Source organism: Saccopteryx bilineata, chromosome 1 (assembly GCF_036850765.1).
Source record: "Saccopteryx bilineata isolate mSacBil1 chromosome 1, mSacBil1_pri_phased_curated, whole genome shotgun sequence".
Taxonomy (NCBI): Eukaryota; Metazoa; Chordata; class Mammalia; order Chiroptera; family Emballonuridae; genus Saccopteryx; species Saccopteryx bilineata.
Genome location: NC_089490.1, coordinates 11,049,720 through 11,073,914, shown reverse-complemented (window position 1 = coordinate 11,073,914; position 24,195 = coordinate 11,049,720). Strand labels below are relative to the sequence as shown.

Sequence of the window (24,195 nt, the reverse complement as noted above, 5' to 3'; positions counted from 1 at the left end):
TTTGGTTGCAATAGTGAAGGGGATTGTTTCCTTAATTTCTCTTTCTGACAGTTCATTGTTGGTATATAAAAATGCCTCTGATTTCTGAGTATTAATTTTATATCCTGCCATGTTGCTGAATTCATTTATCAGGTCCAGTAGTTTTTTGACTGAGACTTTAGGGTTTTCTATATACAATAGCATATCATCTGCAAATAATGATAGTTTTACTTCTTCTTTTCCAATTTGGATGCATTTTATTTCTTCTTCTTGTCTGATTGCTGTGGCTAGGACTTCCAGGACTATGTTGAATAAGAGTGGTGAAAGGGGGCACCCCTGCCTGGTTCCTGATCTTAAGGGTATTGCTGTTAATTTTTGCCCATTGAGTATAATGTTGGCTGTGGCTTTGACATAGATGGCCTTTATCATGTTGAGGTATGTTCCTTGTATTACCACTTTGTTGAGAGTTTTGATCATGAATGGGTGCTGAATTTTATCAAATGCTTTTTCTGCATCTATTGAAATTACCATGTGGTTTTTCTCCTTCCTTTTGTTTATGTGATGAATCACATTGATTGATTTGCAAATATTGTACCAGCCTTGCCTACCCAGAATAAATCCCACTTGATCATGGTATATGATGTTTTCCATATATTGTTGGATCCGGTTTGCTACTATTTTGTTGAGGATTTAAGCATCTATATTCATCAAGGATATTGGCCTATAATCTTCTTTCTTTGTGTTGTCTTTGCCTGGTTTTGGAATCAAAATTATGCTCGCCTCATAAAAAGAGCTTGGAAGTCTTCCTTCCTCCTTAACTTTTTGAAATAGCTTGAGAAGGATAGAAGTTAGTTCTTTGAATATTTGGTAGAATTCACTTGTGAAGCCATTAGGCCCAGGACTTTTCTTTTTTGGGAGTTTTTTGATAACTGTTTCTATCTCATTTATTGTAATTGATCTGTTTAGGTTTTCTGATTCTTCCAGATTGATTTTTGGAAGATTATATGTTTCAAGGAATTTGTCCATTTCATCTAGGTTGTCTAATTCTTTGGAATACAGTTCTTCATAGTATTTTCTTACAATCCATTGTATTTCTGTTCTGTGCATTGATATTTCTCCACTCTTATTTCTGATTTTATTTATTTGAGTCCTCTCTCTTTTTTTCTTGGTGAATCTAGTTAAAGGTTCATTGATTGTGTTTACCTTTTCAAAGAACCTTCTCCTTGTTTTATTGATCCTCTGTATTGTTTCTTCAGCCTCTATGTCATTTATTTCCTCTCTGATCTTTATTATTTCCTTCCTTCTACTACATCTGGGCTTTACTTGCTGTTCTTTTTCTATTTCTTTTAGATGCAAGGTTAAGTTGTTTATTTGGGCTTTTTCTAGTTTCTTAAAGTATGTCTGTAGTGCTATGAACTTCCCTCTCAGTACTGCTTTTCCTGTGTCCCATAAATTTTGAGTTGTTGTATGCTCATTGTCATTCATTTCTAGGAATATTTTATTCTTCTTTGAGCTCATTGTTAATCCATTTGTTACTTAACAACCTGCTATTTAGTTTCCTTATGTTTGAGAATTTTTGAGTTTTTCTGTTGTGGTTGATTTCTACTTTGATTCCATTGTGATCAGAGAAAATGCTTGATATGATTTCAATCTTCTTGAATTTGTTGAGACCACTTTTGTGCTCTAATATGTGATCTATCGATAGAGAATGTACCATGAGCACTTGAAAAAAATGTATATTCTGCTGCTGTAGGGTGGATGGTTCTGAAGATTTCTGTTAAATTCAGTTGCTCTAGTGTGTCCTTTAAGTCTGCTGTTTCTTTGTTATTTTCTTTCTTGAGGATCTATCTAGTGCTGTTAGTGGGGAATTGAAATCCTGTACTATTATAGTATTGCTGTTGATCTCACCCTTTATATCCATCAAAGTCTGCTTTATATATTTAGGTGCTCCTATATTAGGTGCATAGATATTTATAAGGTTATATCTTCCTGTTGGATTGCTCCCTTGATCATTATGTAGTGGCCTTCTTTATCTCTTTCTATAGCCTTTGTTTTAAAGTCCATTTTGTCTGATATAAGTATTGCTACCCCAGCTTTTTTTTCATTTCCATTTGCATGAAATTTTTTTTTCATCCTTTTACCTTCAGTCTATGTGCATCTTTTGTTTTAAGGTGTGTCTCTTGTAGACAGCATATGTATGGGTCCTGTTTTCTTATCCATACAGCTACCCTGTCTTTTGATTGGATCATTTAATCCATTTACATTTAAGGTTATTATTGATATGTTCTTGTTTATTGCCATTTTATTCTTTAAAGCTGTATTCCTCTTTTGCTATATTCTTTTCCCACTTTGATCTGTTTACAACAGGCCCCTTAACATTTCCAGCAGCATTGGTTGTAATAAATTTCTTGAGTTTTTTGTCTGGGAAGCTTTTTATTTCTCCTTCAATTTTAAATGATAGCTTTGCTGGATAAAGTAGTCTTGGTTGTAGGTTCTTGTTCTGCATTACTTTGAATATTTCTTGCCATTCCCTTCTGGTCTCAAGTGTTTCTGTTGAGAAGTCTGATGTCATCTTTATGGGGGTTCCTTTGTAGGTGATAGCCTTTTTTCTCTAGCAGCTTTTAATAATTTCTCTTTATCACTTAGCTTTGGTATTTTAATTATGATGTGTCTTGGTGTAGATTTCTTTGGGTTTCTCTTTAATGGAGTTCTCTGTGCTTTTTGAACTTATGAGAGTTTTTCCTGTATTAATTTAAGGAAGTTTTCTGCTATGATATGATTGAACAAAGTCTCTATTCCTTGTTCTTTCTCTTTTTCTTCAGGAACCCCTATGATGTAGATGTTATTTCTCTTTATGTTGTCACAGAGCTCTCTAAGAGTTTCCTCAGACTTTTTGAGTCTCTTTTGTTTTCTGCTCTGCTTCCATGCCTTTGTTCAACTTGTCCTCCAACTCACTGATTCGATCCTCAGCTTCATCCATCCTGTTTATAATTCCTTCCATTGTGGTCTTCATTTCTGATATTGTATTTGTCATCTCTGACTGATTCTTTTTTAATATTTCAATGTCCTTTTTTATACTTGCTATTTCTTTATTTAGGTGTTCACAATGACCACTCATTGTTGTTCTAAGATCCCTAAGCATCCTAACAATCATTATTTTAAATTCTGCATCTGGAAGTTTGGTTATTTCCACATCACTCAGTTCATTTCCTGGAGGTTTATCTTGTGGTTTCATTTGGATTGCACTTCTCTGTCTTCTCATTATGTCTGTGTGTTGGGGTGTGTTGTTTGTAGAGCTGGTTGAGTCTAGACTTGGTGTTGTCTGTCTCCAGGTTTCAGTTGTGTTATTTTAGGTCTTCTGGGGTTGGCACCAGCTGTTATTTATAATCCACTGTGGGATTTGGCTTTTCTAGTAGAGCCAGTTTGAAGTCTTGATTTGTTTGTTTTCCTCTCAGTTTTCTTAACACGTGGTAGTCTTGTATACTGATCTCAGCAGGAAGGTTATTTGAAACTGTATCCAGGAATGCAGTGGGTGTAACCTGAGACTCTGAAGGCCTGATCTGCCAGTTACTCTCTCAGTGGGCAGGGTGTTTTCTCAGCTTCAGTACAGGAAGTTGTATCTCAGATCTCCATGGAGACCTGAGTTACTGTCCCTCCTCCCCACTTCTTGTTTTGAGCTGTGTCTTGTTGTGCTGATTGGAGCTGGAGAAATGTCTGGAGATGGGTGACCCAAACCTTCTTTAGTCTGGTATTATATGAAAGGATCAACCCCTCCCCCAGCTATGGCCACCTCTAGCACTGGATGAGTCAGCTTTTCAGGTCATCTCATGCATTCCTCTGCCCCTCACCGTCTGTCTCTCGCTTCCCTTTCCTTTTGGAAGACAAGCCAGATCTTTCAACACACCTCATTCCCAGGTCCCTAGGCAAGTGACGGTGAGCGATATTTTCTGCTATTTTCCTTGGAGGGAGAGCCCTTCTGGGCTCTCAGCCTCACACCCACTTTGTTCCTGTAAGCAGGGGAGTCCCAGTGCTCCTCGGCACTCCCTACCAGGCTTGGTGTGGCTTCTTCTTTGCTCCTTGGTTTTTGAGGGCTGTTCTTCTAGTCCAGAGTTGGTTTTTCATGCTGATTTTTCCTAATTAATTAATTTGTAATCCAGTTTGGTGCTGTGAGCTTGGAGTCTGTGCATCTGCCTACTCCGCTGCCATCTTCAGGTCTCTCATTGATTGTTTTTTAACAAGTTTTTTTTTTAATATAAATACTTAATTAATTTTAGAGAGAAAAGAGAAAGAGAATGAAAGGGATAAGAGCAGGAAGCATCAACTCTCATATGTGCCTTGACCAGGCAAGCCCAGTGTTTCGAACCTGTGACCTCAGCATTCCAGGTCAATGCTTTATCCACTGCACCACCACAGGTCAGGCCCATTGGTTCTTAAAATAAACTGCTCACAAAAATTAGGGGATATTTTATTGCCTTGTATTTATTTTGAAATATCCCCTAATTTTTGTGAGCAATATAGGTTTTTAGTCCTTTGCTCTCTCTCTTCTCTTTCTGGTACGCCTGTGATATAAATGCAGTTACCCTTGAATTTGTTCAGAGGTCCCTTAAATTCTCTCTCTCTCTCTCTCTAATTGAGTGTTTTCTGGTAACTTCTCTTTCAAATTACTGATTTAATTCTCTGTTTCATCTATTCTGCTACTTCCATCTAATGTGTTCTCATTTCAGTGACTGTATTCTTAATGTCTGATTGGATTTTTATAGCATACATGACCATTTTTATTTTTACTCTTTATTGAAGTTCTAAGTTATGCGAGCATCCTCATGGCCAGTGGGGGTTTTCTTGGTTTCTTTTTTTTTTTCTTCTATTTTTCCAAAGTGAGAAGTAGGGGGGGAAAAGACAGACTCCTACATGCGTCTGACCAGGATCCACCTGGCATGCCCACAAGGAGGTGATGCTCTGCCCATCTGGGGCCATTGCTCCTTTCAACTGGAGCCATTCTAGCACCTGAGGCAGAGGCCATGGAGCCATCCTCAGTGCCCAGGCTAACTTTTCTCCAATGGAGCCTTGGCTGCAGGAGGGAAAGAGAGAGATACAGAGAAAGGAGAGGGGGAAGGGTGGAGAAGCAGATGGGTGCTTCTCTTGTGTGCCCTGGCCAGGAATTAAACACAGGACTTCCACACGGCAGGCCTAAGCTCTACTGCAGAGCCGGCCGGCAAGGGCCACGGCCAGTGCTTTGACTTGGTATCGGCAGTGTGCTTTTATGAGTTCTGTTTGTTTTATTTCTGGACTTTCACTGTATTCTCTCCATTGGAACATGTTCATCTTTTCACTTTGGCTGCCTCTCTGTTGTGGTTCTTTCTCTGAATTGGGTAGATCTGTGTCTCCCAGTCCTGGCAGGGTGGCCTGATGTAGGAGGTGTCCTGGGGGCCCAGTGGTGCAGTCTCCTGGCCACCTGAGATGGGAAGTCTGAGTGTTCCTTATGTGGGTGAGCGTGTCTTCTTCTTGTTGAGCCTCGCTGTCGGTACATCTGTGGGTGGGGTGACCCTCAGGCTGACTGGCTGTGAGAACTGACCACAACCACAGTGCACAGGTTCCTGTGTGAGGGCTGACCTCACAGAGCAGGACTCACTGCAGCAGGCCTGGTGTCTTCTGAAACTGCCCTTTCCTTGTTTTGCTTGTGGAGCTAATAGGGTGGTGCTGTGTTGTGTCTGAAGCCGGCCGCTGAGTGTGCTGCTTCTGGGGCCTCTTAGGAGGGGCTGCAGTGCAGGCCAAGGCCCAACACTACCTGGGAGGAGCTACAGTGGTCCGTGGTTGGTAGCTCCCTGTGCTGGGCCTGGAGGCACATGGTAGGGGCCACGCTGTGAACTGAGGCCAGCTGCCCCCAGTACCAGGCCTGGGCAGGCCAGCAAAAGGAAGAGGACACCCTGACACTCACTGCCACCTGCCTGCTGCCTGTAAGACTCAGTCCCTGAAGGAGCCTCAGGTGCACAGGTGTTGGATGAGGTGGGGTCTCAGGCTGAGACGAATGGTGTTCAACAGGCTAATGAAGTGTCATATTTGCCTGGTGGGGGGACTGCTGTCCCTCCAACCCTCGGTCTGAAGCCACACAACTCAGTCTCTCCCTACATGTCTCTGGCACCCCCTGAGCCACCGTCCCTCCTCTGGAGCCTAGGGTGAGTGCCCAAGGGAGTCTGTGCTGGCCCTTTAAGAGGAACACCTGGGGCTCCAGCCACCCCTGTCTCACCCACTCAGATGGAATCCCTGATTTTCACAGCCTGGTGTTGAGGGGGCTCCTCTTCCTAGCACTGATGCTCCGGGCTGGGGAGCCTTGTGTGGGACTGGGACCTCTCACTATTCTGGGAGAACATCTGCAGCTGAGATCTCTCTCTTGATCCTCAACCGCCACATGTGGGTGCGGGGCCAGCCCATTTCCTGTCTCCACCCTCCATCCTGTCTCAACATGGCTCCTTCTTTATGTCCTCAGTTATAGGACTCCTGCTCAGGCGGACTTCACAGGGTTCTCCAGGTTGATTGTTCTGTAATTCAGCTGTGATTTTGATGTGGTCATGGAAGGAGGCCAGCACACTGTCTACTTACTCTGCCATCTTGACCAGAACCCCGACATGGCGCTTTTAAATAAGTTGGTCAGAGTGGGTCCCACTGAGGTGACAATTGAGCAGACTTGAGAAACTGACCATGCAGAAATTTGATGGAAGACATTCCTGGATCGCCCTCTGCACGTACCCAGGACTCTGCACGGGGCAGGTGATAAAACCGCAGTGGGCACAGAGGTGGGCACACACGGGCAGACTTCTGCAGCATCACTGGGGCCCATGGTCTCTCCTTCCTGCCCTGGGTGTTAGAAGCCCTGGAGCTGGGGGCAGGGGGCACTGCTGTGTGGAGGAAGACCAGGAGAGGAGGGAGGAAGTAAAGATGGGGAAGTGGATGTGGGAAGCCCCCATTGTCTCTGCTGTCACTCTCCTGAGTCCAGAGTCCCCAGGTTGTGTTGACTGAAGTGGACGGTGTGGGCAGTCACACTGTGGGAGGCCGCGCATTGGTCTCGCCACCTGACAACAGCAGGCTGACCTGGCTGCGGGCAGGGAGCTGCTGACTGTGGACTCAGGACTGAGGGGGATGGAACCTGGGGCGGATGAGACAGGTCAGTGATGGACAGCGGTGGGGTCCTCGGCAGAGAGAAGCTGAGAGACATCTGCCTGCGGAGCACCTGGGCTGAGGGCCCCGCAGAGTGCCCGGGGGGGAGGTGCTGTCGGGGACCAGGGCGGAGAGGAGGTGGACTGCTCTACACTCTGCCCATGCGCTCTGCCCTGTGCCCGAGGACCCTCCACTCCCTCCTAAATGACGAGGCCAAGAGTGTCCCTGGTCACTCTGGCGGGGTTCCTGGTGAGAGGCAGGGGAGGCGGGGCTCCAGGTGAGTGGCGGGGCTCCAGGTGAGAGGCGGGGCTTTGGTTAGAGGCGGGGCTTCGGTGAGAGGCGGGGCTCCAGGTGAGCTGGGAGAAGGAAAGGCTCCCGGGCCAGGCAGGGGCAGGGAGAGTGGGCACAGCCACAGGAAAAGCCCCAGGTCTGCGGCGGGTGGGGGAGGGGTGGTGGAGAAAGGTGTTTCCACATCGTCATTTTTCTCTCCCAGTCCAGGGCGACGTCCTTCCCCCAGGCCCAGGGACACGGAAAGAGCAGCAGGAACAGAGAAGGATCCCCCTTAAAGAAAAATGGGGTTCCTCCCTCTTCCTCTTGCAAATTCTGGTCATTTTTCTTTCTTTTTCTTTTTAAAACTTATTTATTGATTTGAGAGAGAGGAAGGGAGAGAGAGAAACAGAAATATCAATTTGTTCCTGTATGTGCCCTGACCAGGGATCAAACCTGCAACCTTTTGCACATGAGACGATGCTCCAACCAACCGAGCTGTTCAGCCAGGGCCCTTCTGGTCAGTTTTATAAACTGAAACTTAATTTTTTTTTTAAGCAAGAGACAGAGAGAAGGGAGACATGAAAAGCATCAACTTGTAGCTGCATCACTTTAGTTGTTCATTTACTGCAGCGGTTCTCAACCTGTGGGTCGCGACCCCGGCAGGGGTCGAACGACCAAAACACAGGGGTCGCCGCCTAAAGCAATGAGAATACATAATGCATATCAGGTATTTACATTCCGAATCATAACTGTAGCAAAATTACAGTTATGAAGTAGCCACCAAAATTATTTTTTGGTTTGAGGTCACCGCAACATGAGGAACTGTATTGCAGGGTCACGGCATTAGAAAGGTTGAGAACCGCTGATTTACTGCTTCTTGTATGTGCCTTGACAGAGGGGCTCAAGGTGAGCCAGTGACCCCTTGCTCAAGCCAGTGACCCCGTGCTGAAGCTGGTGAGCCTGTGCTCAAGGTGGCTTGAGCGTGGGATCATCAACATGAGCCCAAGGTCGCTGACTTGAGCAAGGGGTCACTGGCTCACCTTGAGCCCCTTGGTCAAAGCACATAAATGAAGCAGTAAATGAACAACTAAAGTAAGCAACTACAAGTTGATGCTTCTCACTCTCTTCTCCCTCTCTCTCAAAATCAATTCTAAAAAAAAAGAAAGAAAAAGAAAATCCAAAGAATCAACCACAACAACCAAAACTCATGGAACTAACAACACAGAACCACAGCAAGGTTGCAGGATACATGGTGAGTATCCAAGTCAATCACCTTCCTGTATACCAGCAATGAACAAATGGAAGTGGAAATTAAAAACACAATACTATTATTGCCCTGGCTGGTTGGCTCAGTGTTAGAGCATCAGCCTAGCATATGGATGTTTCAAATTTGATTTCCGGTTAGGGCACACAGGAGAAGCAACCATCTGTTTCTTCATCCCTTCTCCGTCTTCTCTCTCTGTCTCTTCTTATCCTGCAGTCATGGATCCATTGGCTCAAGCAAGTCGGCCCAGCACTGAGGATAGCTCCCTGGCCTTTGCCTCAGGTACTAAAAATAGCTTGGTTGCAGAGCAATGAAGCAATGGCCCAAGATGAGCAAAGCATTGCCCTCTAGGGGGCTTGCCAGGTAGATCCAGGTCAGGGCACATGCTGGAGTCAGTCTCTCTGCCTCCCCTCCACTCACTTAATAATAATAATAATAATAATAATAATGAAATACACAAAACAGAGGAGAACTCAGGGCATGTTGAGACAGGTTCTCAGCGCTCCGTGTTCACTGTTGTGGAGAAGGGTGGGGGGCCCAGGACCCAGAGCAGCACAGCCCAGAAGGAACAGCACATGTGACAGGAGGAGGCGGACAAAATGCAAGAGAGGAGCGAAGCAGACACCTCACTGAGCACAGGGGAGTCCCCACACCCTCACCCACCTGCCCTCCTCCACCACCACCTCCCTCAGAGCAGCCGATATTCACACTCAAATAAATACTCTGCCTTCAATTCTTTCTTTTTAATTTATTGTATTTTATTCACTCTATTATCCACGTAGCACATCTTCAAAGAAATGGTATAAGAAAGCAGTTAACAGAGTAAGGTGCTACTTAAGACACACAAATAGTAAGCAGGGTCCGGGAAGAAGACATTGAACCCTGTCCTTCCTGGAAAAGGAAGGCTCACCCAGGGAATGGGACTCTTGGGTGTGGGATGAGGGACATTATGCGGTTCTGGGGAATGGACACCTCCCCCTACAGCCTCCCAGCTGCTATGCAGGGAGGAGTCAGACTCATCAGCAGAGCAGCGGGCGTGGTGGGGGAGGGGAGAGCTGGCAGGGACCCGCAGAGAAAGCGGACGCTGCCTGAGGCTGTCCTAACAGGCAGCTCTCTCAAGCCAGGGGTGGGGGGTGGGGGGTGATAATGAGCAGATGCACATCAGTCACCTCAGTCTTGACACTGTGACCGTGAGGGACAGCCCATTGCCATCCCCTAACTCCGTGAGCAGCCCTGGGGTGCCCGGAGGGGCCCCGTGACCCCATCCATCATGGCCCCCCCTACCGGGACAAGCAGCCCCTCCACACGGGCACACTCCGCTGCCTCCACGTGCACACCGGGACCTCCACCCACTCCGCCCACGGCAAGGGGTCCTGAGCACAGCTCTCCCCACCTCTCCGTGTTCCGGGTCAGTTTTCCTCACGTTCCTGACCGGCCCGCCCACCCGGTAGCCCCTGTCCATGAGTCACTGCGCCCTACTCAGGGGCGCCTTTCACACTCCCCTCCCGGGTCTGTTCAGGACTGACCCCGTCCTGGCTGACAGCCCTTCCCGAGCTGTGCAGCGTCAGCTCCCAGGCCCCCTGGTCCTGCTCTGCCTTCTCATACTGGGTCTGAATCACAGGAATGTACTTTGGGTTTTTAAAAGTTACAGTGATTATTTCAATTCAGCTTTTCTAAAAGCTTTCAGTAAGAATAATTTCATCTTGGGTTAAAGAGAATTATTTCAAAACTCCAGAAAAGCACACTTTCATGAAGGATGACACCCACAGACACAGGTGAATAGATCATACGTGCACAGTGGATTTTCACAGAGTGAGCGTTGCGATAAACAACACCCACGGAACATTCCCAGCACCCAGGAAACCCCTTCATTATTATTCAGTCATACCCTCCCCCCACCCACCCTGATTACCCACCATCTTGAGGTCTCACAGCACAGGGGAGTCCCGTCAGGTGTGATAGAATGGAACAGTACAGTGGATGCCCCTGGGCACCTGGCTCTCACTCAGCGTTGTGTCCTGGGTCTCATCCCTGTGGCTGTGAGGTTGTAGTGTGTTCACTCTCATGGTCATGGAGGATTCCATTATGTGACAATATCATACTTCTTGTCCTCTACTGTTCATGGGCATTCGTGTTATATTCAGATTTTACAAATTGTGCTGCTATGGATATTTTTAAATATATTTGGCACATATGTGTGCATGTGTACTGGGTATATAACTAGGAGTGGGCATGCTGGGTCGCAGGGTGATGGACTGTCTGGGTGTAGTGACTTCTGCCAAAGTATTCAAATCCACTGACTCTCACACTAGTAATACAGGGAGAGGCAAAAGTAGGTTTACAGTTGTGAGTACCTGAAAAAAAGTTTATTCTTGCATTATTATTTATTATTGTATTATTTTCCATACAAACAGCTGTAAAACAGCTATTGCCCCACCTGTCTATAAGAGAGAGAGTAATTCCGAATTATTGCCAACAATTGACTTTGTCTGTCTTTTTCATTTTAGCCATTCTGGAGGGGTGCAGATAGCTCATTGTGGGTTAATTTGAATTTCCCCTCTGACTAAACATGTTGAGCAACTTTCATAAATTTATAGTCCACGTGCATGTCCTTAACAGGAGGGCGGACTGGACTGATGGCTAACGACTGAGTGGACTCTGCTCACGTGCCCGCAGGTGTTCTCAGCAGGTAAGGGGAGATGTCCTGGCCGGGCAGGAAGAAGGTTAGAGGACAGGGACTGGGAGACAGGTTCAGGGGGGTTGGCCCAGGACGAGCTGCCACTGCCCACTGCTCCCCTGGTTGCAAGTCTGTGGGACCCTCAGAGCTTAGGAGAGAGAGAGGGAAGGAACACGTGCCTGGGAGGGGGGAGAAGGAGGAGGAGGGGAAGGGAACGGTGTGGACATGACCCCGGGAGAGCCCGCCAGCATCTTTTAACTGTTACGACACTTTTTCTGTTCATGGACCTGTGGTCAAAGACCTGTCGATAATAAAAAATATTTGGCCAGTGTTCCATGATCCTGGCACAGAGCTCCTGAAGCCCTCACTCTCCTGAGTGACAGGAGTGTCTCTGGGAGGCTCATGAGATGGCCCGTGGCTGAGGTCCTGGGTAGCTTCAGGATGGGGCTGGTCACCAGAGACCAAGCTTGATGAGAGGGCTGGAGCTTTCAGCCTCACTGCCCCACCTCTGGGGAGTCCAGTCACCAATGGCCAGTGATTTAATCATCATGTCCACATAGGGAAACTTCCATACAAAACCCTTAACAATGGGGTTCAGAGCTTCTGAAGTAGTGAACACAGTCATATGATGGAGAAGAAGGGAGGTGACATTTTCCAGCTCCCTGGTGACAGAGGCCCTTCTCAACCTCATCATGTCCCTCTTCATCTGGCCGCTCACTGTGTCATTTATGATGACCTGTCACAGTAAGCACAGCACTTCCCTGACCCTCGGAGTTGTTCTAGCAAATTACTGACCTTGAGAGGATGGACCCCCCAACTTTTGTAGCCAAGTCGGACAGACATGCAGATAACATGGGACTGGACTCTGCAGTGAGGGCTGTCCTGGGGGCGGAGCCCTGAGTGTGGGGTCTGATCTCACTCCAGGTAGTCGCGTCAGAATAGAGCTGAACGGGAAGAAACGAGGTGTCTGAGAATCAGAGAACTGGGTGAGTGGGGGACCCTCACCACCCACAAAGAAACTCAAAAAGAGCCAGCAGTGACACCCCTGCCTCTACCTGACATTGGTCACTTGTTCCTCCAGCCACACCTCAGTGCTACAACACCAAAGTTTACATCTCAGATCTTTGCTGCAAGAGTTGAAATTGGTCACTTCTTCATCCCTCAGCCCAGAGCCTGAACTCTCTTCCCACGAGAGAATTCCACACACACACAGTCTGGGGGGAGGCAGAGACCACAGCCCTGTGTAAGAGGGAAACACACGTCCCCAAACATTCCTGCATCTGGACACGGCATGAGGCTCCACCAGTCAGGTGAGAACGGCCCAGACTCTACCTCGGGACGTGGTGACACAGAGGCTGGGACTGTGCACAGCACCTTGGACAAGGGTGAGGGAGTGGCAGGGACAGTGTCCAGCTGCCAGGAGAGCAGAGACAGCAGTCCTGGCCGCAGGACCAGGGTCCAGCATGAGGAGTCAGGGGTGTGAGCAGTGACATGTGTCCAGCAGCAGGACAGTGGTTCCTGTGTGGGACCCGACCTCGGCTGGACTGTGGGTCTGCTCCTGGCTGTGTGGCCTCAACCTGGACTGTGCTTTTCCCCAAATACTATTAGACCCAATATCATGTACATACTGCTTTATATCTGAAGTAGGATACAGTTGGGATTCCATTGTTTGCTGCAAGAAATCAATCAGGGGAACAGTTTCAGAGAGCAAGTGTTCAGAGATTTTATTACCCTGACCCAGGACCACTTCCTAAATCTTCCACCTGACTCTGCCCCACGGCGGAGAGAATGAGATGTAACTGTGAACATCACATCTTCTTACACACCCCTGGCCCCTCCCAGACCCACCGTCCCTGAGAATTAGGCAGCAGACCAGGAGTCACCGTGTAACCAGCCCTGCAGGTGAGGCTGACACACAGCCCTGTGGGGACCCTGGTCTGGGTTCCTGCTACTAAACGTGTGACCTGAAGACCAGCAGCAGCAGCACCAACCTTGTTATAAATCCAGACTCACATTTTGTTCCTGATGGTCTGAGTCTTAAGAAAATGGCAGGTGACCCCTGCGCACAGGGAAGTCTGGGACTCCGTGGTCGCCATGCCTTCTAGACGCGGGGACAGAGCTGTGCCGTCGGCTCTGGTGTGTGTCTGAGCAGATGGCTCAGCACTGGGTCCTGGTCAGTCCTTCCTCCTCTGTCTCCTGCAGCCATCACTGCCTGGGTCACCTCCTCCATTGTCAAGGGTTTAACTATCTCTATGTGCTGCCTCCCAAGTCAATTTCTCCACCCAACATCTCTCCTGAGGACCCAGGTTCAAAACTCCAAGGCCACCAGCTTGAGTGTTTGCCCGAGGTGTGGAAGCCCCGGTTTCTATTCGGGGTCAGGGCACACAGGAGAGGTAACCATTTGTTTCTACCCCTCCCCTTCTGCTCTCTCTCCCGTCACACGGGCACAGATGGACTGATTTGAGCGCATTGACCCGGGGCACTGAGGATGGCTCCAGCAAACCTCCACCTCAGGTGTAAAAAATAGCTCATCTGTGAGTATCAGCCCCAGATCAGGGCATCACCAGGTGGATCCTAGTTGGGACACATGCAGGAGTCTGTCTCAATATCTCCCCTCATCTCATTTAGAAAAAGAAAAAAACTATATTTAGAGTCTTATTTCAATAAGGCAGTAATGTGCTACAGCTCAGCCTGACCTGTGGTGGCCCTGAGGTCACTGGTGCAAAACTCTGGGCTTACCCGGTCAAGGTACATATGAGAAAAAACTACAAGTTGATGCGTCCCACTTCTCCCAAATTTCTCTCTCTCTGTCTCTAAAAAATTTAAAAAAAATTAAATTACAAAAATAAAAAAGTAGCTGCAGCTCAGGGCACCTGAAGTAAAGAAGGGATGTTCTTTTCTCCTGACCAGAGAGGACTCTGCTGGACAGGGAAGTGTGGGGAGGGAGTCTGGGGGCAGGGGTGGGCCAGCCTCCCACCTCCTCACACTATGCTGATAGGAATGCAGACACGCTCAGATGCCCTTTGCAGAGAGAGAAGTGAGAGGTTCCTGATGTCACAAACATGGCTGGTGTGTGTGTGTGTGTGTGTGTGTGTGAAGCATCCTCCGTCATTCAGTCCCGGACAAGGCAGCTGTCTCACGCTGTAGAAGAAAATAATCACAAACAAATTCAGGTCAGTGGCTGTAACTGGTGACATTCTCAATAACGTACGTCATGTTAAAAAATCCCAGAGAATCCCCATCACCCAGACCTGTCCCATCTGTCCCAAACTCTTCCCTCATCAGGGTCTGACCTTCAGAAGCCGTGAGAGACACATCAGAGCCCTGAGCACTGGCACTGCCTGGGGTAGAACACAACAGGATATGGTCAGATCTTCCAGGACAGGAGACTAAAGGAGGAACTATGGGGGGTGGGGTCCCCCATGGCTCCCGTCTGTACTGACACAGGGTCTCAGGGGTCACTCCCTCCATACTCACTGGCGGCCTGAGGGTAGCTCCCTCCTTTCCCACCTGTGAGAGACCAGGGAGGAGGCAGGGCCATGAGGTCCTAAAGGTACCCTAGTCCTGGGCCCCAGAGATGTTTCCAGAACTGTGACTACAGACCCAGGGCAGGGTCAAGAAACTTGAGGAAAGTATATGTGTGGGACTGAACCAAACATCCTCCAGTGGGTCTGTCCTCTCAGGACCCTCCCCTCTGACCTGTGATTGTCATCATATTCATCAAGGTGATAAATCTGTCCCTCATGTTCACACGTGCCTCACGAGTAAGTGTTAGCAAACAGCCCCAGACTGGGCAACCACACTTATGTGGAGATGGTACTTCTCATTAATGAAGTAAATACACTTCTTCCTGGGCTTGAAACACCCTGTGGGACAAGAAACTCAGACCCCACCCTTCCCTACCTGAGCGCCTCCTCCTCCACATCACAGCTCCTCCCACCACAGCTCCAGAGACCACAGCTCCAAGGAGGACCAGGACAGCAACGGTGACCACAGTGGGGATGGTGGCCTGAGGAGGCTCTGGGAAGGGAAGGGAAGGTCAGGACCCTGACCCCCAGGCCGCAGCCCCAACCCTGCTGAAGTCCTCCAGAGGCCCCTGCTCCCTGAGAAGAGGCTCTGTGCCCACGTCCCCTCCTCACCCCATCTCAGGGTCAGGGGCTCGGGCAGCCCCTCGTGCTGCACATGGCACGTGTAGCTCTGCTCCTCTCCAGAGGGCAACACCACAGCCGCCCACTTCTGGAAGCTCCCGTCCCCCGCAGGCCTGGTCTCCACAAGCTCCATGTCCTGGGTCAGGTCCTGCCCGTCACGCTGCCAGGTCAGGGTGATCTCCGCAGGGTAGAAGCCCAGGGCCCAGCACCTCAGGGTGACCTCATGGTCAGAGATGGGGTGGTGGGTCACGTGTGCCTTTGGGGGGTCTGAGGACAAGGGTGAGAAAACTCTGTAACTTTGCATCTGTCACAGGCCAGTGCAGCAACACTCATGTGAGATCTGAGTGGACAGAACAGCTGGGGTGGGTAGGGACACCAGTTCCGACAGAAGCATCTAAAATGATTTCCTAGTTATTATTTTTTAAGTGAGAGGATGGGAGGCAGAGAGACAGACCCCATATATGCACCCCTTACCCCAGACTGAGATCCACCGGGCAAGCCTACTACAGAGTGATGCTATGCCCATCTCAGGCTGTAGCTCAGCAACTAAGCTATTTTTAGTGCCTGAGGAAGAGATCACAAGGGATTCTTAGTGCCCGGGGCCAACTCTTTGGAACCAATCACGCCATGGCTGAGGAAGGTAAAGAGAAAGAGAGAGGAGGAAGAGGGGGTGGAGAAGCAGCTGGTTGTTCTCCTGTGTGCCCTGAGTGGGATCGGACTGGAGCAGCCACAGGCAGGGCTGACGCTCTGCCACTGAGCCCACCGCATGATCTCTAGGTTTTTAGAAAGTTCTAATGTGAGAATGACACAGCCCAGGGTAGGATGCAGGTCTCGGAGGGGAGAAAACAGAATTCTGGTTCTGACGTGGTGGAGGCCAAATGACCCAGAAAAGCAGAGGTCAAGCCTCACACATACTGGGTGGGGGACAGAGAACAAGGCCTGAGGGAGAAAGTCCCCATGTGTCCCAGGGTCATTGGCCAGAGTCAAGGGGAACCGCTGACCGGTTTGTTCAGGGTTGTCTCTTCATCTCCGAAATACTACACCCTAATTGTCCCTGAGGAAAGGGGGCGTCACTGCCTGGTCCTGAATCTGAAAGTCAGGGGACGGAATGTACCGACCCCAAGGACGGTGTTCTGATCCTGGTCCATTCCTGTCTGGGTGTAGGAGCCGCAGCCCGAGGGGAGAGGAGGGCGCCCAGCGGCCCGGGTACCTGCGCGCTGCAGCGTCTCCTTCCCCTTTTCCAGGTAAAGGCGGAGCCACTCCACGCACTCCCCCTCCAGGTAGTTCCTGAAGCGCTCAGCCTCACCGATCTCCTCCCACCTGCGCCGGGTGATCTGAGCCGCCGCGTCGGCCGCGGTCCAGGAGCGCAGGTCCTCGTTCAGGGCGATGTAGTCGGTACCGTCGTAGGCGAACTGACTGTACCCGCGGAGGAGGCGCCGGTCCTCGGCCACTTCGCAACCAGACATCCCCTGGATGGTGTGAGACCCTGACCCCGCCCCGCGGTCAGCCCCGCCCACTAGGCCCCGCCCCCGCCCCGACCGCGGGGATTAAACCTAAACTGAATACGAAATCCGGTCAAAGTCTCGCGAGCTGTTCCTAAGTGGGGTGGGGGTTTTTGCAGTCTCGGATGGATCTCGGACGCGGACACTTGGGAGACCCCGACCGGTCCGTGGCGATGGGGTCGTGACCGGAACCCGCCCGCGTGGCTCACCGTCCTCGCTCTGGTTGTAGTAGCCGCGCAGGACGATCAGGTACTCTCGGAAAATCTGTTCGTGGCTCTTGGAGTTCCGCGTGCTCCGGTCCCAATACTGCGGGTCCTCCTGCTCCACCCACGGCTGCTCCATCCACGGCGCCCGCGGCTCCACCCTCGGGCTCGCGGCGTCGCTGTCGAACCGCACGAACTCCCTGTCGTCCACGTAGCCGACATCGATGTACCGGGGCTCCGCGCGGCCGGGCCGGGACACGGCGGTGATGAAATATCTCAGGGAGTGGCGACCTGGGGACGGGGAGGGGCTGATAACCGTGACCCTTGGAGGCGTGGTTCCAGGTCCGCGGTCTGCGGGACAGGAGGGGCGGGACAGAGTGAGCGGTGGGGTCAGGACTGGACGTGGCGGAGGTGGGTGTTTAAGAGGATCTGAGGTCAGGACCCCGGTAGTGGACACGCGACCCCACTATCCTGCGCCCCGCCGGGTCCCCTCGCTGCTCCCCGCAGAGGCCGTTCCCCGCCAACCCGCACTCACCGGCCCAGGTCGGGGTCAGGACCCCCGAGAGCAGCAGAAAGAAGGTTGGGGACCCCATCACTGTACCCTACACTGTACAGGTCTGGAGAGAATCTGTGTCGGGCGGGTCCGCGAAGGCAGTATAACCCGGACAGCGGTGACGCTGATTGGCTTCTTTTGAAACCGGTCACCCAATAGAAGTGAGAACTGTGGCCGCGTCATTAGTATCCTGGAAGGAGAATCCCACACAAGTGAGAGGCAGAAGTAAAATCGGGGAGATGAGGACTCCCCAACACTGACCTTCCCCGCCCAGACTCCGCCCTCGGACAGAGACCCTGAGAGCCAGGCCTGGGCACCCGGGACTGTGCCCTGACCCCTCCTCCTCCGGGCTCTCACTTGGGCTCTGTCGATGGGGATGAGGAGAATTGGGGTGGTCAGTGTTAGTTCCAGTGGGTGGACATGTTCTTTCTTTCTTTATTTTTTTTGGGGGGGTATTTTTCTGAAGCTGGGAGAGACAGTCAGACAGACTCCCGCATGCGCCCGACCGGGATTCACCCCGCACGGCAGGCCCACCAGGGGCGACGCTCTGCCCACCAGGGGGCGTCGCTCTGCTGCGACTGGAGCCACTCTAGAGCCTGGGGCAGAGGCCAAGGAGCCATCCCCAGCGTCCGGGCCATCTTTGCTCCAATGGAGCCTTGGCTACGGGAGGGGAAGAGAGAGACAGAGAGGAAGGAGGGGGTGGGGGTGGAGAAGCAAATGGGCGCTTCTCCTATGTGCCCTGGCCGGGAATCAAACCCGGGTCCCCTGCATGCCAGGCCAACGCTCTACCGCTGAGCCAACCGGCCAGGGCAGGTGGACATGTTCTTGAACCCCTGATTGTGAGGTGCAGTCTGAGGTGAAGGAAGAGTGTAAGAGGGAGTTTGTGAATTCACTGTGGACCTTTATGTGGTGGACGTGCATTCACACCAGGTCTCAGGTTTGCCCAACACCTGCTTCGGGAGAGAATTTCTGGAGCACCAGGTGTGACCGTGACACAGGGACCGTCTTCTGTCCTGCTGTGAGGACAGAGGGCCTAAGGCAGCTGTGGTCTTTGTCCCTTAGTCCCAAAGTGTATGTGGACACTGTGGAAGATTAGGTAGACATTAAAATGTGTTACCGGATAAGAGATTTAAAAGAAAAACTTATAAATCTCTATTTTTGATGATAATTAATATGATTTTATGTGACCTTGAAATCTGAAAAATGTATGGGAGTTACAAATATTTTCCTCAGTATTATAATAATAATATTAATAGTATTGTAGGAATAATATTGTTTGGGGAGAATGTTCTTTACGGTTATGATGCCTGCAAGTGATCTTCAGTGATTCAGAAAAATTATACAACTGCAATGTGTCATATGCATGAGATAAATATTGAAAAAATGTTAAAACTCTTGAATCTGAAGTAACTATTGCACTATCCTTTTAAACTTCTTGTATATATTAAAATGTCGCCAATAATATGGACATTAAAAACAATGTAATAATGACACAGGAAGTGTTCAGAACATGAGGTCCACATAAAGACTGGGTTCAAAAGTGTGTGTGAGTGACTGTGAGTGTGTGAGTCCATGTGTGTTGGTGAGAATCCTCGTGTGATTGAGTCATTCCGCATGTGCTTTTATCCCCTCATTCATTCACTAACCAGATGTTGTAAAATTAACAACCAGGCGCTTTCAGGGCTATGGAAGTGCAGCTGTGAACATCACATCTCTGTCCTTGTCCTCATAGAGCTTATAGTCTCAAGGAGAGACGGACAGTAAACAATGAAATAAATATGTTTAAAAATGTGTGTCAGTGAACTGGGGGAGAGGGAAGCTGGGGGTGTCCCCGGGGCAGGGACAGTGTAGGCAGGGCTGGTCACAAGGACAATGGGGAGACTGTCAGCAAGGGAGGGAGGTGCTGCCTGGTGACCGGTCCTCAGCCAGGGGACAGAGCGGGGTCTCCGAGTGTGAGCAACCTGGACGCCTGAGCCGGAGGAACACCGGGGACCAGGTCTGGGCCCATCACAAGGCCACCGCTGTGTCCCCTGTTCCGGGACTGGAGAAGGTCTCGCAAATGAGAAAGATTTTAGAGTAAATGATATTTGAAAAGGTCATTCCAGCCTGACCAGGCGGTGGTACAGTGGCTAGAGCGTCGGACTGGGATGCGGAGGACCCAGGTTCCAGACCCAGAGGTCGCCAGCTTGAGCGCGGGCTCATCTGGCTTGAGCAAAAAACTCACCAGCTTGGACCCAAGGTTGCTGGTTCGAACAAGGGGTTACTCGGTCTGCTGCAGCCCCACGGTCAAGGCACATATGAGAAAGCAATCAATGAACAACTAAGGTGTCGCAACGAAAAACTGATGATTGATGCTTCTCACCTCTCTCCGTTCCTGTCTGTCCCTATCTATCCCTCTCTCTGACTCTCTGTCCCCGGAAAAAGAAAAAAAAAAGTCATCCGGCACATGGAAGCACATTTCAAAGGTTTTATATAAAAAGTCTCCTCCCCTGAGAGGGCCCGAGGCACCCAGGACTCTGCCACGGATGAGCTTGTCACCTGCTTCCCCCGTCTCCTTCCTGACAATAAGTCGTGCAAATACTTTGTGCAAACTCGAGAACCCGGGAGAAACAGGGAGCGGTGGGAACGGCCTCTACTTCTCGGTTATCCTGGGGGTGGCTTTCGCGGACAGGAGAGAGCAGGAGAGGTGGAACTCGCGGCCCACGTGCGGCTCCGAGCGCCCCTCCCCTCCAATCCGCGGCGCGCGAGCCTGGGAGCCGGGCTGAACCCAGCGTGGTCAGCGTCCTGGAGCCGGTCGGCAGCGCCCCCGCGTGGCCACAGCGCCGAGGACGAAGACCCGCTCCCTTCCTCGTGCTCAGCAGAGCCTCCCCTGTCCCCCGGGTCTCCCAGCCCGCACACGGAGCAATACATACGGGGGAGGGGACCGCGATAGCTTCTTAGTGTTTCCTCCCATTGAGAAGCTGGGACTGGCCTCAGACAAGAGGGGGCCTCTAGGCGGTAACAGCCGGTTCCCAGGCCTACAAAGAGCTTCAGAAACATCCTGGGTTCTGCAGTGCAGAGGATCTGTCACTTCTCTGGATGGGGCCTCATGTGCCTGTCCCTTATGTCTGCTGCCTCCGCTGGTGCTGGAGGTCCCTGAGCCTAGGAATCAGTTCAGCGAGTCTCTAACCCTGGGATCTGAGGGAGGAGCCCTGGGGCATCAGGTCCAGGAAGGACAGGAGGCTCCCAGGAAAATGGAGACAGGAGAGTGGCATTGGGAGGTGAAGGCAGAAGGTGAAGGCGGAGAGGAGAGCAGGAGGAGACGCCAGGGAAGACGGTGATGGGGAGGGCTGGCCACGGGGACACGTGTGGGGCTGAGTTTGGACAGTGATCTCTGGGTACTGGCCACAGAACCAAGGACAGGGGCCTGTGCCCCACTGCGGGGACCAGCCTGGTCCTGATTCCTGGGGTTCCCAAGATCCCACTCTGGGAAACCTCATGTGTGGTCTGAAGCCAGGCCAGATGAGCTCAGACACGCACCTGTCCCTTCCTCATCTACTTCTGTCCACTCCCGCGGGGCTGACACTGTCCCCGTGAGCTGGACACGGTCATGGCTAGGAGGTATTGACAGTAAGCCAGGACACAGACAACTGACAATCCTTGTTCCAGGATCTGGGGTGTCCCAGCCCCTCTTCAGCTGTCTTAACACAGGGCCCAGGTATCCTGTCTCTCTCTCTCTCAGGTGACCTAAGCGCCAGGACCCTCAGTCTAGAACACGTCAGTCCCCTGTGTGCCACCCAGCTCCATGTCTCATCTCTACCCCGATGTCTAACCCAGAGATTAAATGCTTTCCAGTCTGGGGACAGCTGCCTACACCCTCCAGCCCTGCAGCTGAGGGACATGACCTGCAAGATAGCCAGAGCCCCTTCCCGGCCCAGGACACGTCACAGGCAGCTGGTGGTCGGGCCCTGCCTGTCTGCGGTGCCCACATGGCTCGGGTGTGAGGGCAGCAGGCACTGTGCAGAGTCCTGGCTGCTAGCTCAGGGGACCAAGAGCAGTAGGGAGACACTAGACTCACACAGGACACAGGCGGACACATGCACACGTGTGCACACATCATACAGGACACACACCACACACCAGCAGGTCTCTTCCCAGACCCAGTACAGCATTAGGATATCTGGTCACAATATTTATTCATTCATTCATTCACCAACACTCAGTGAGCGCCTCTGTGCCAGGCTTCACGTCAGGCTGGGGATCACTTAGTGAAAACAGACAAAGCCCCGCTCTCCTGATGCTCACAGGCTGACAGGGGGACACACAGTAATGAGAACACACTAATAGTGGTGAATTATATGCTCTGTGTTCCTGTTATCTGTCCTGGGTAACAAACAATCCCACAGTAAACAACCTCTGTGTTCTCTCCTGTGCTGCGGGCTGACTGGGCTCAGCGGGCAGCTCTTCTGCTCCGTGTGACACGGGCTGGGCTGCAGTCACTGGAGGCCTGACTGGTCCAGAGCATTCGAGAGACTCCCTGTCGGGGCTGCAGCTGCTGCTTGCTCTGTTTGGGGCTCCCTGGGGCTGTTCACCCGGTGGCCTCGGGCACCTCCTCCTGGTTCTCTGCTGGCGTGGCTGCTCCCAGCCCGGCACCTGGTTCCGGAAGGGCGGGTTCCAAGTGCACAAGTCAGAAACCACAAGGCGTCTTATGTCAGAACCTCAGAACTCAAGCAATGTCACCTTCCTCGTGTTCTCGTCATCGGAGCTCGTCATTAATCCAAGGCGACAGAATTAGGCCCCACCTCTAGACAGGGATGGCGAGGTCACATGACAAAAAGCAGGTGGGGTGGGCAATGTTGTGGAGGCCATCATGGGGGGAAATGACTTCATAGTGTGTTAGAGAGTGATGGAAGACATAGAGAACATTTTAGTTTTAAAATTTTGAACTAATCACTGCAAAGTAAAGGAAGAAATGCCACTTTTAAATAGCATGGAGAGAGCCTGACCAGGCGGTGGCACAGAGGATAGAGCGTCGGACTGGGATGCGGAGGACCCAGGTTCGAGACCCCAAGGTTGCCAGCTTGAGCACGGGCTCATGTGGTTTGAGCAAAGCTCAACAGCTTGGACCAACATCGCTGGTTGGAGCAAGGGGTCACTCGGTCTGCTGAAGGCCCCTGGTCAAGGCACATATGAGAAAGCAATCAAAGAACAACTAAGGTGTCACAGCGAAAAACGGATGATTGATTCTTCTCATCTCATCTCTCTCCATTCCTGTCTGTCTGTCCCTATCTATCCTTCTCTCTCTGGAAAAAAGAAACAAACAAACAAACAAAAAACTAGAAAAAGAGCTACATACTGGAATGGTAGCAGGAGCAAAGAAGTAATAAATATCAGAACAGAGGTAAATAAAATAGAAAAAATCAACTGAACAAAAAGTTGGTCCTTTAAAATGACCAAGAAAATGGAAAATCTTCCCTTATATCAGCTTAGAAAAAAGGAAATACTCAATTTATAAAAATCAAAAATGAAAATGAGGACAATACAACTAATTTTAAAAATAAAACGAATTATGATTATTGTAAACAGCTGTAAGCAAACAAATTGGATAACCTAAAATAAATGAATGAATTCCTAGAAACATACACCTCTCTATGACTAAATCATGAAGAAGTTGAATAGCTGAAGAGATAGGCAGTTGACCCTCGAACAACATGGGTCCGAACTGCGCAGGCCGCTTACTTGTGGGGTTTTGTCATCTTGTAAACAGACGACACAAACTAGCAAGATCAAGAAATACAATCCTGTAAATGTATTTTCTATTCCTTATGATATTCTGAAGAACATTTTCTTTTCTTAAGCTAACCTGATTGTAAGAATATAGCATCATATCACATATCACATATAAACTATGTGTTAATCAATTGTTTATGTTATTAATAAGGCTTCGGTCAACAGTAGGCTCTTAGTGGTTAAGTTCTGGGAGAGTGTACAAGTTTACTATAATGAAAGAAAACAGACCCATATCCCAGATGAATATTAATGCAGAAACCTCCAATAGCAAAGCAAGTACAGCCGTATATCAAAAGGATTGTATACCAGGCCCTATTACCATTTATTCCAGAAAGCAAGGATGGATGGTAAGCAAGATTCAACATATGAAAATCAGTTTATGAAACTCAGCACATTGACTGAATGAAGGGGGATGAATGATCATCTTAATCAATGCAGAGAGAAAAAGCATGTGACAAAATTGAACACTCTCATGATAAAAATATTCAATGAATTAAGAACGGATTGAAAGTTTCCTTTTGTATTAAAAGCCTTGTGTGGAAAACCCAGAGCTAATATCAGTATAATAGCGCAAAGCTGAAAGCGCTTCCCCTGAGATCAGGAGCAAGACAGGGGTGCCCACCTCCCCACGTCTTCTCTGCACAGCATTGGAAGTTCTAGCTAGAGCAATCAGGAAAG

General features: G+C 50.0%; 3 protein-coding genes across 6 annotated transcripts in view; all 3 read right to left on the bottom strand.

The window, feature by feature from the left end:
* Nucleotides 1-17,816, bottom strand: part of LOC136331559 (saoe class I histocompatibility antigen, A alpha chain-like) — a 29,595-nt gene extending 11,779 nt beyond the window's left edge. Inside the window, exons 1-8 of one of the 4 annotated variants that reach the window (XM_066270287.1) lie at nt 17,731-17,802; nt 17,202-17,546; nt 16,701-16,976; nt 15,482-15,757; nt 15,246-15,362; nt 14,820-14,852; nt 14,636-14,683; nt 14,123-14,483 (exon numbers count right to left, since the gene is read on the bottom strand). In XM_066270287.1, the coding sequence (XP_066126384.1) occupies nt 14,479-14,483; nt 14,636-14,683; nt 14,820-14,852; nt 15,246-15,362; nt 15,482-15,757; nt 16,701-16,976; nt 17,202-17,546; nt 17,731-17,788 (1,158 nt within the window). In that variant the 5' untranslated portion in view covers nt 17,789-17,802 and the 3' untranslated portion in view covers nt 14,123-14,478. Of the gene's footprint in view, nt 1-14,122; nt 14,484-14,635; nt 14,684-14,819; nt 14,853-15,245; nt 15,363-15,481; nt 15,758-16,700; nt 16,977-17,201; nt 17,547-17,730 lie in introns of those variants that run through there. The other 3 variants (XM_066270463.1, XM_066270375.1, XM_066270555.1) reach the window with 3 other exon arrangements.
* The window catches only part of LOC136331716 (patr class I histocompatibility antigen, A-126 alpha chain-like), a 276,160-nt gene that overhangs the window by 204,413 nt on the left and 47,552 nt on the right, over nt 1-24,195 (bottom strand). The gene's annotated exons all lie outside the window — the stretch shown is intronic.
* Nucleotides 1-24,195, bottom strand: part of LOC136333391 (patr class I histocompatibility antigen, A-126 alpha chain-like) — a 46,826-nt gene that overhangs the window by 11,779 nt on the left and 10,852 nt on the right. The gene's annotated exons all lie outside the window — the stretch shown is intronic.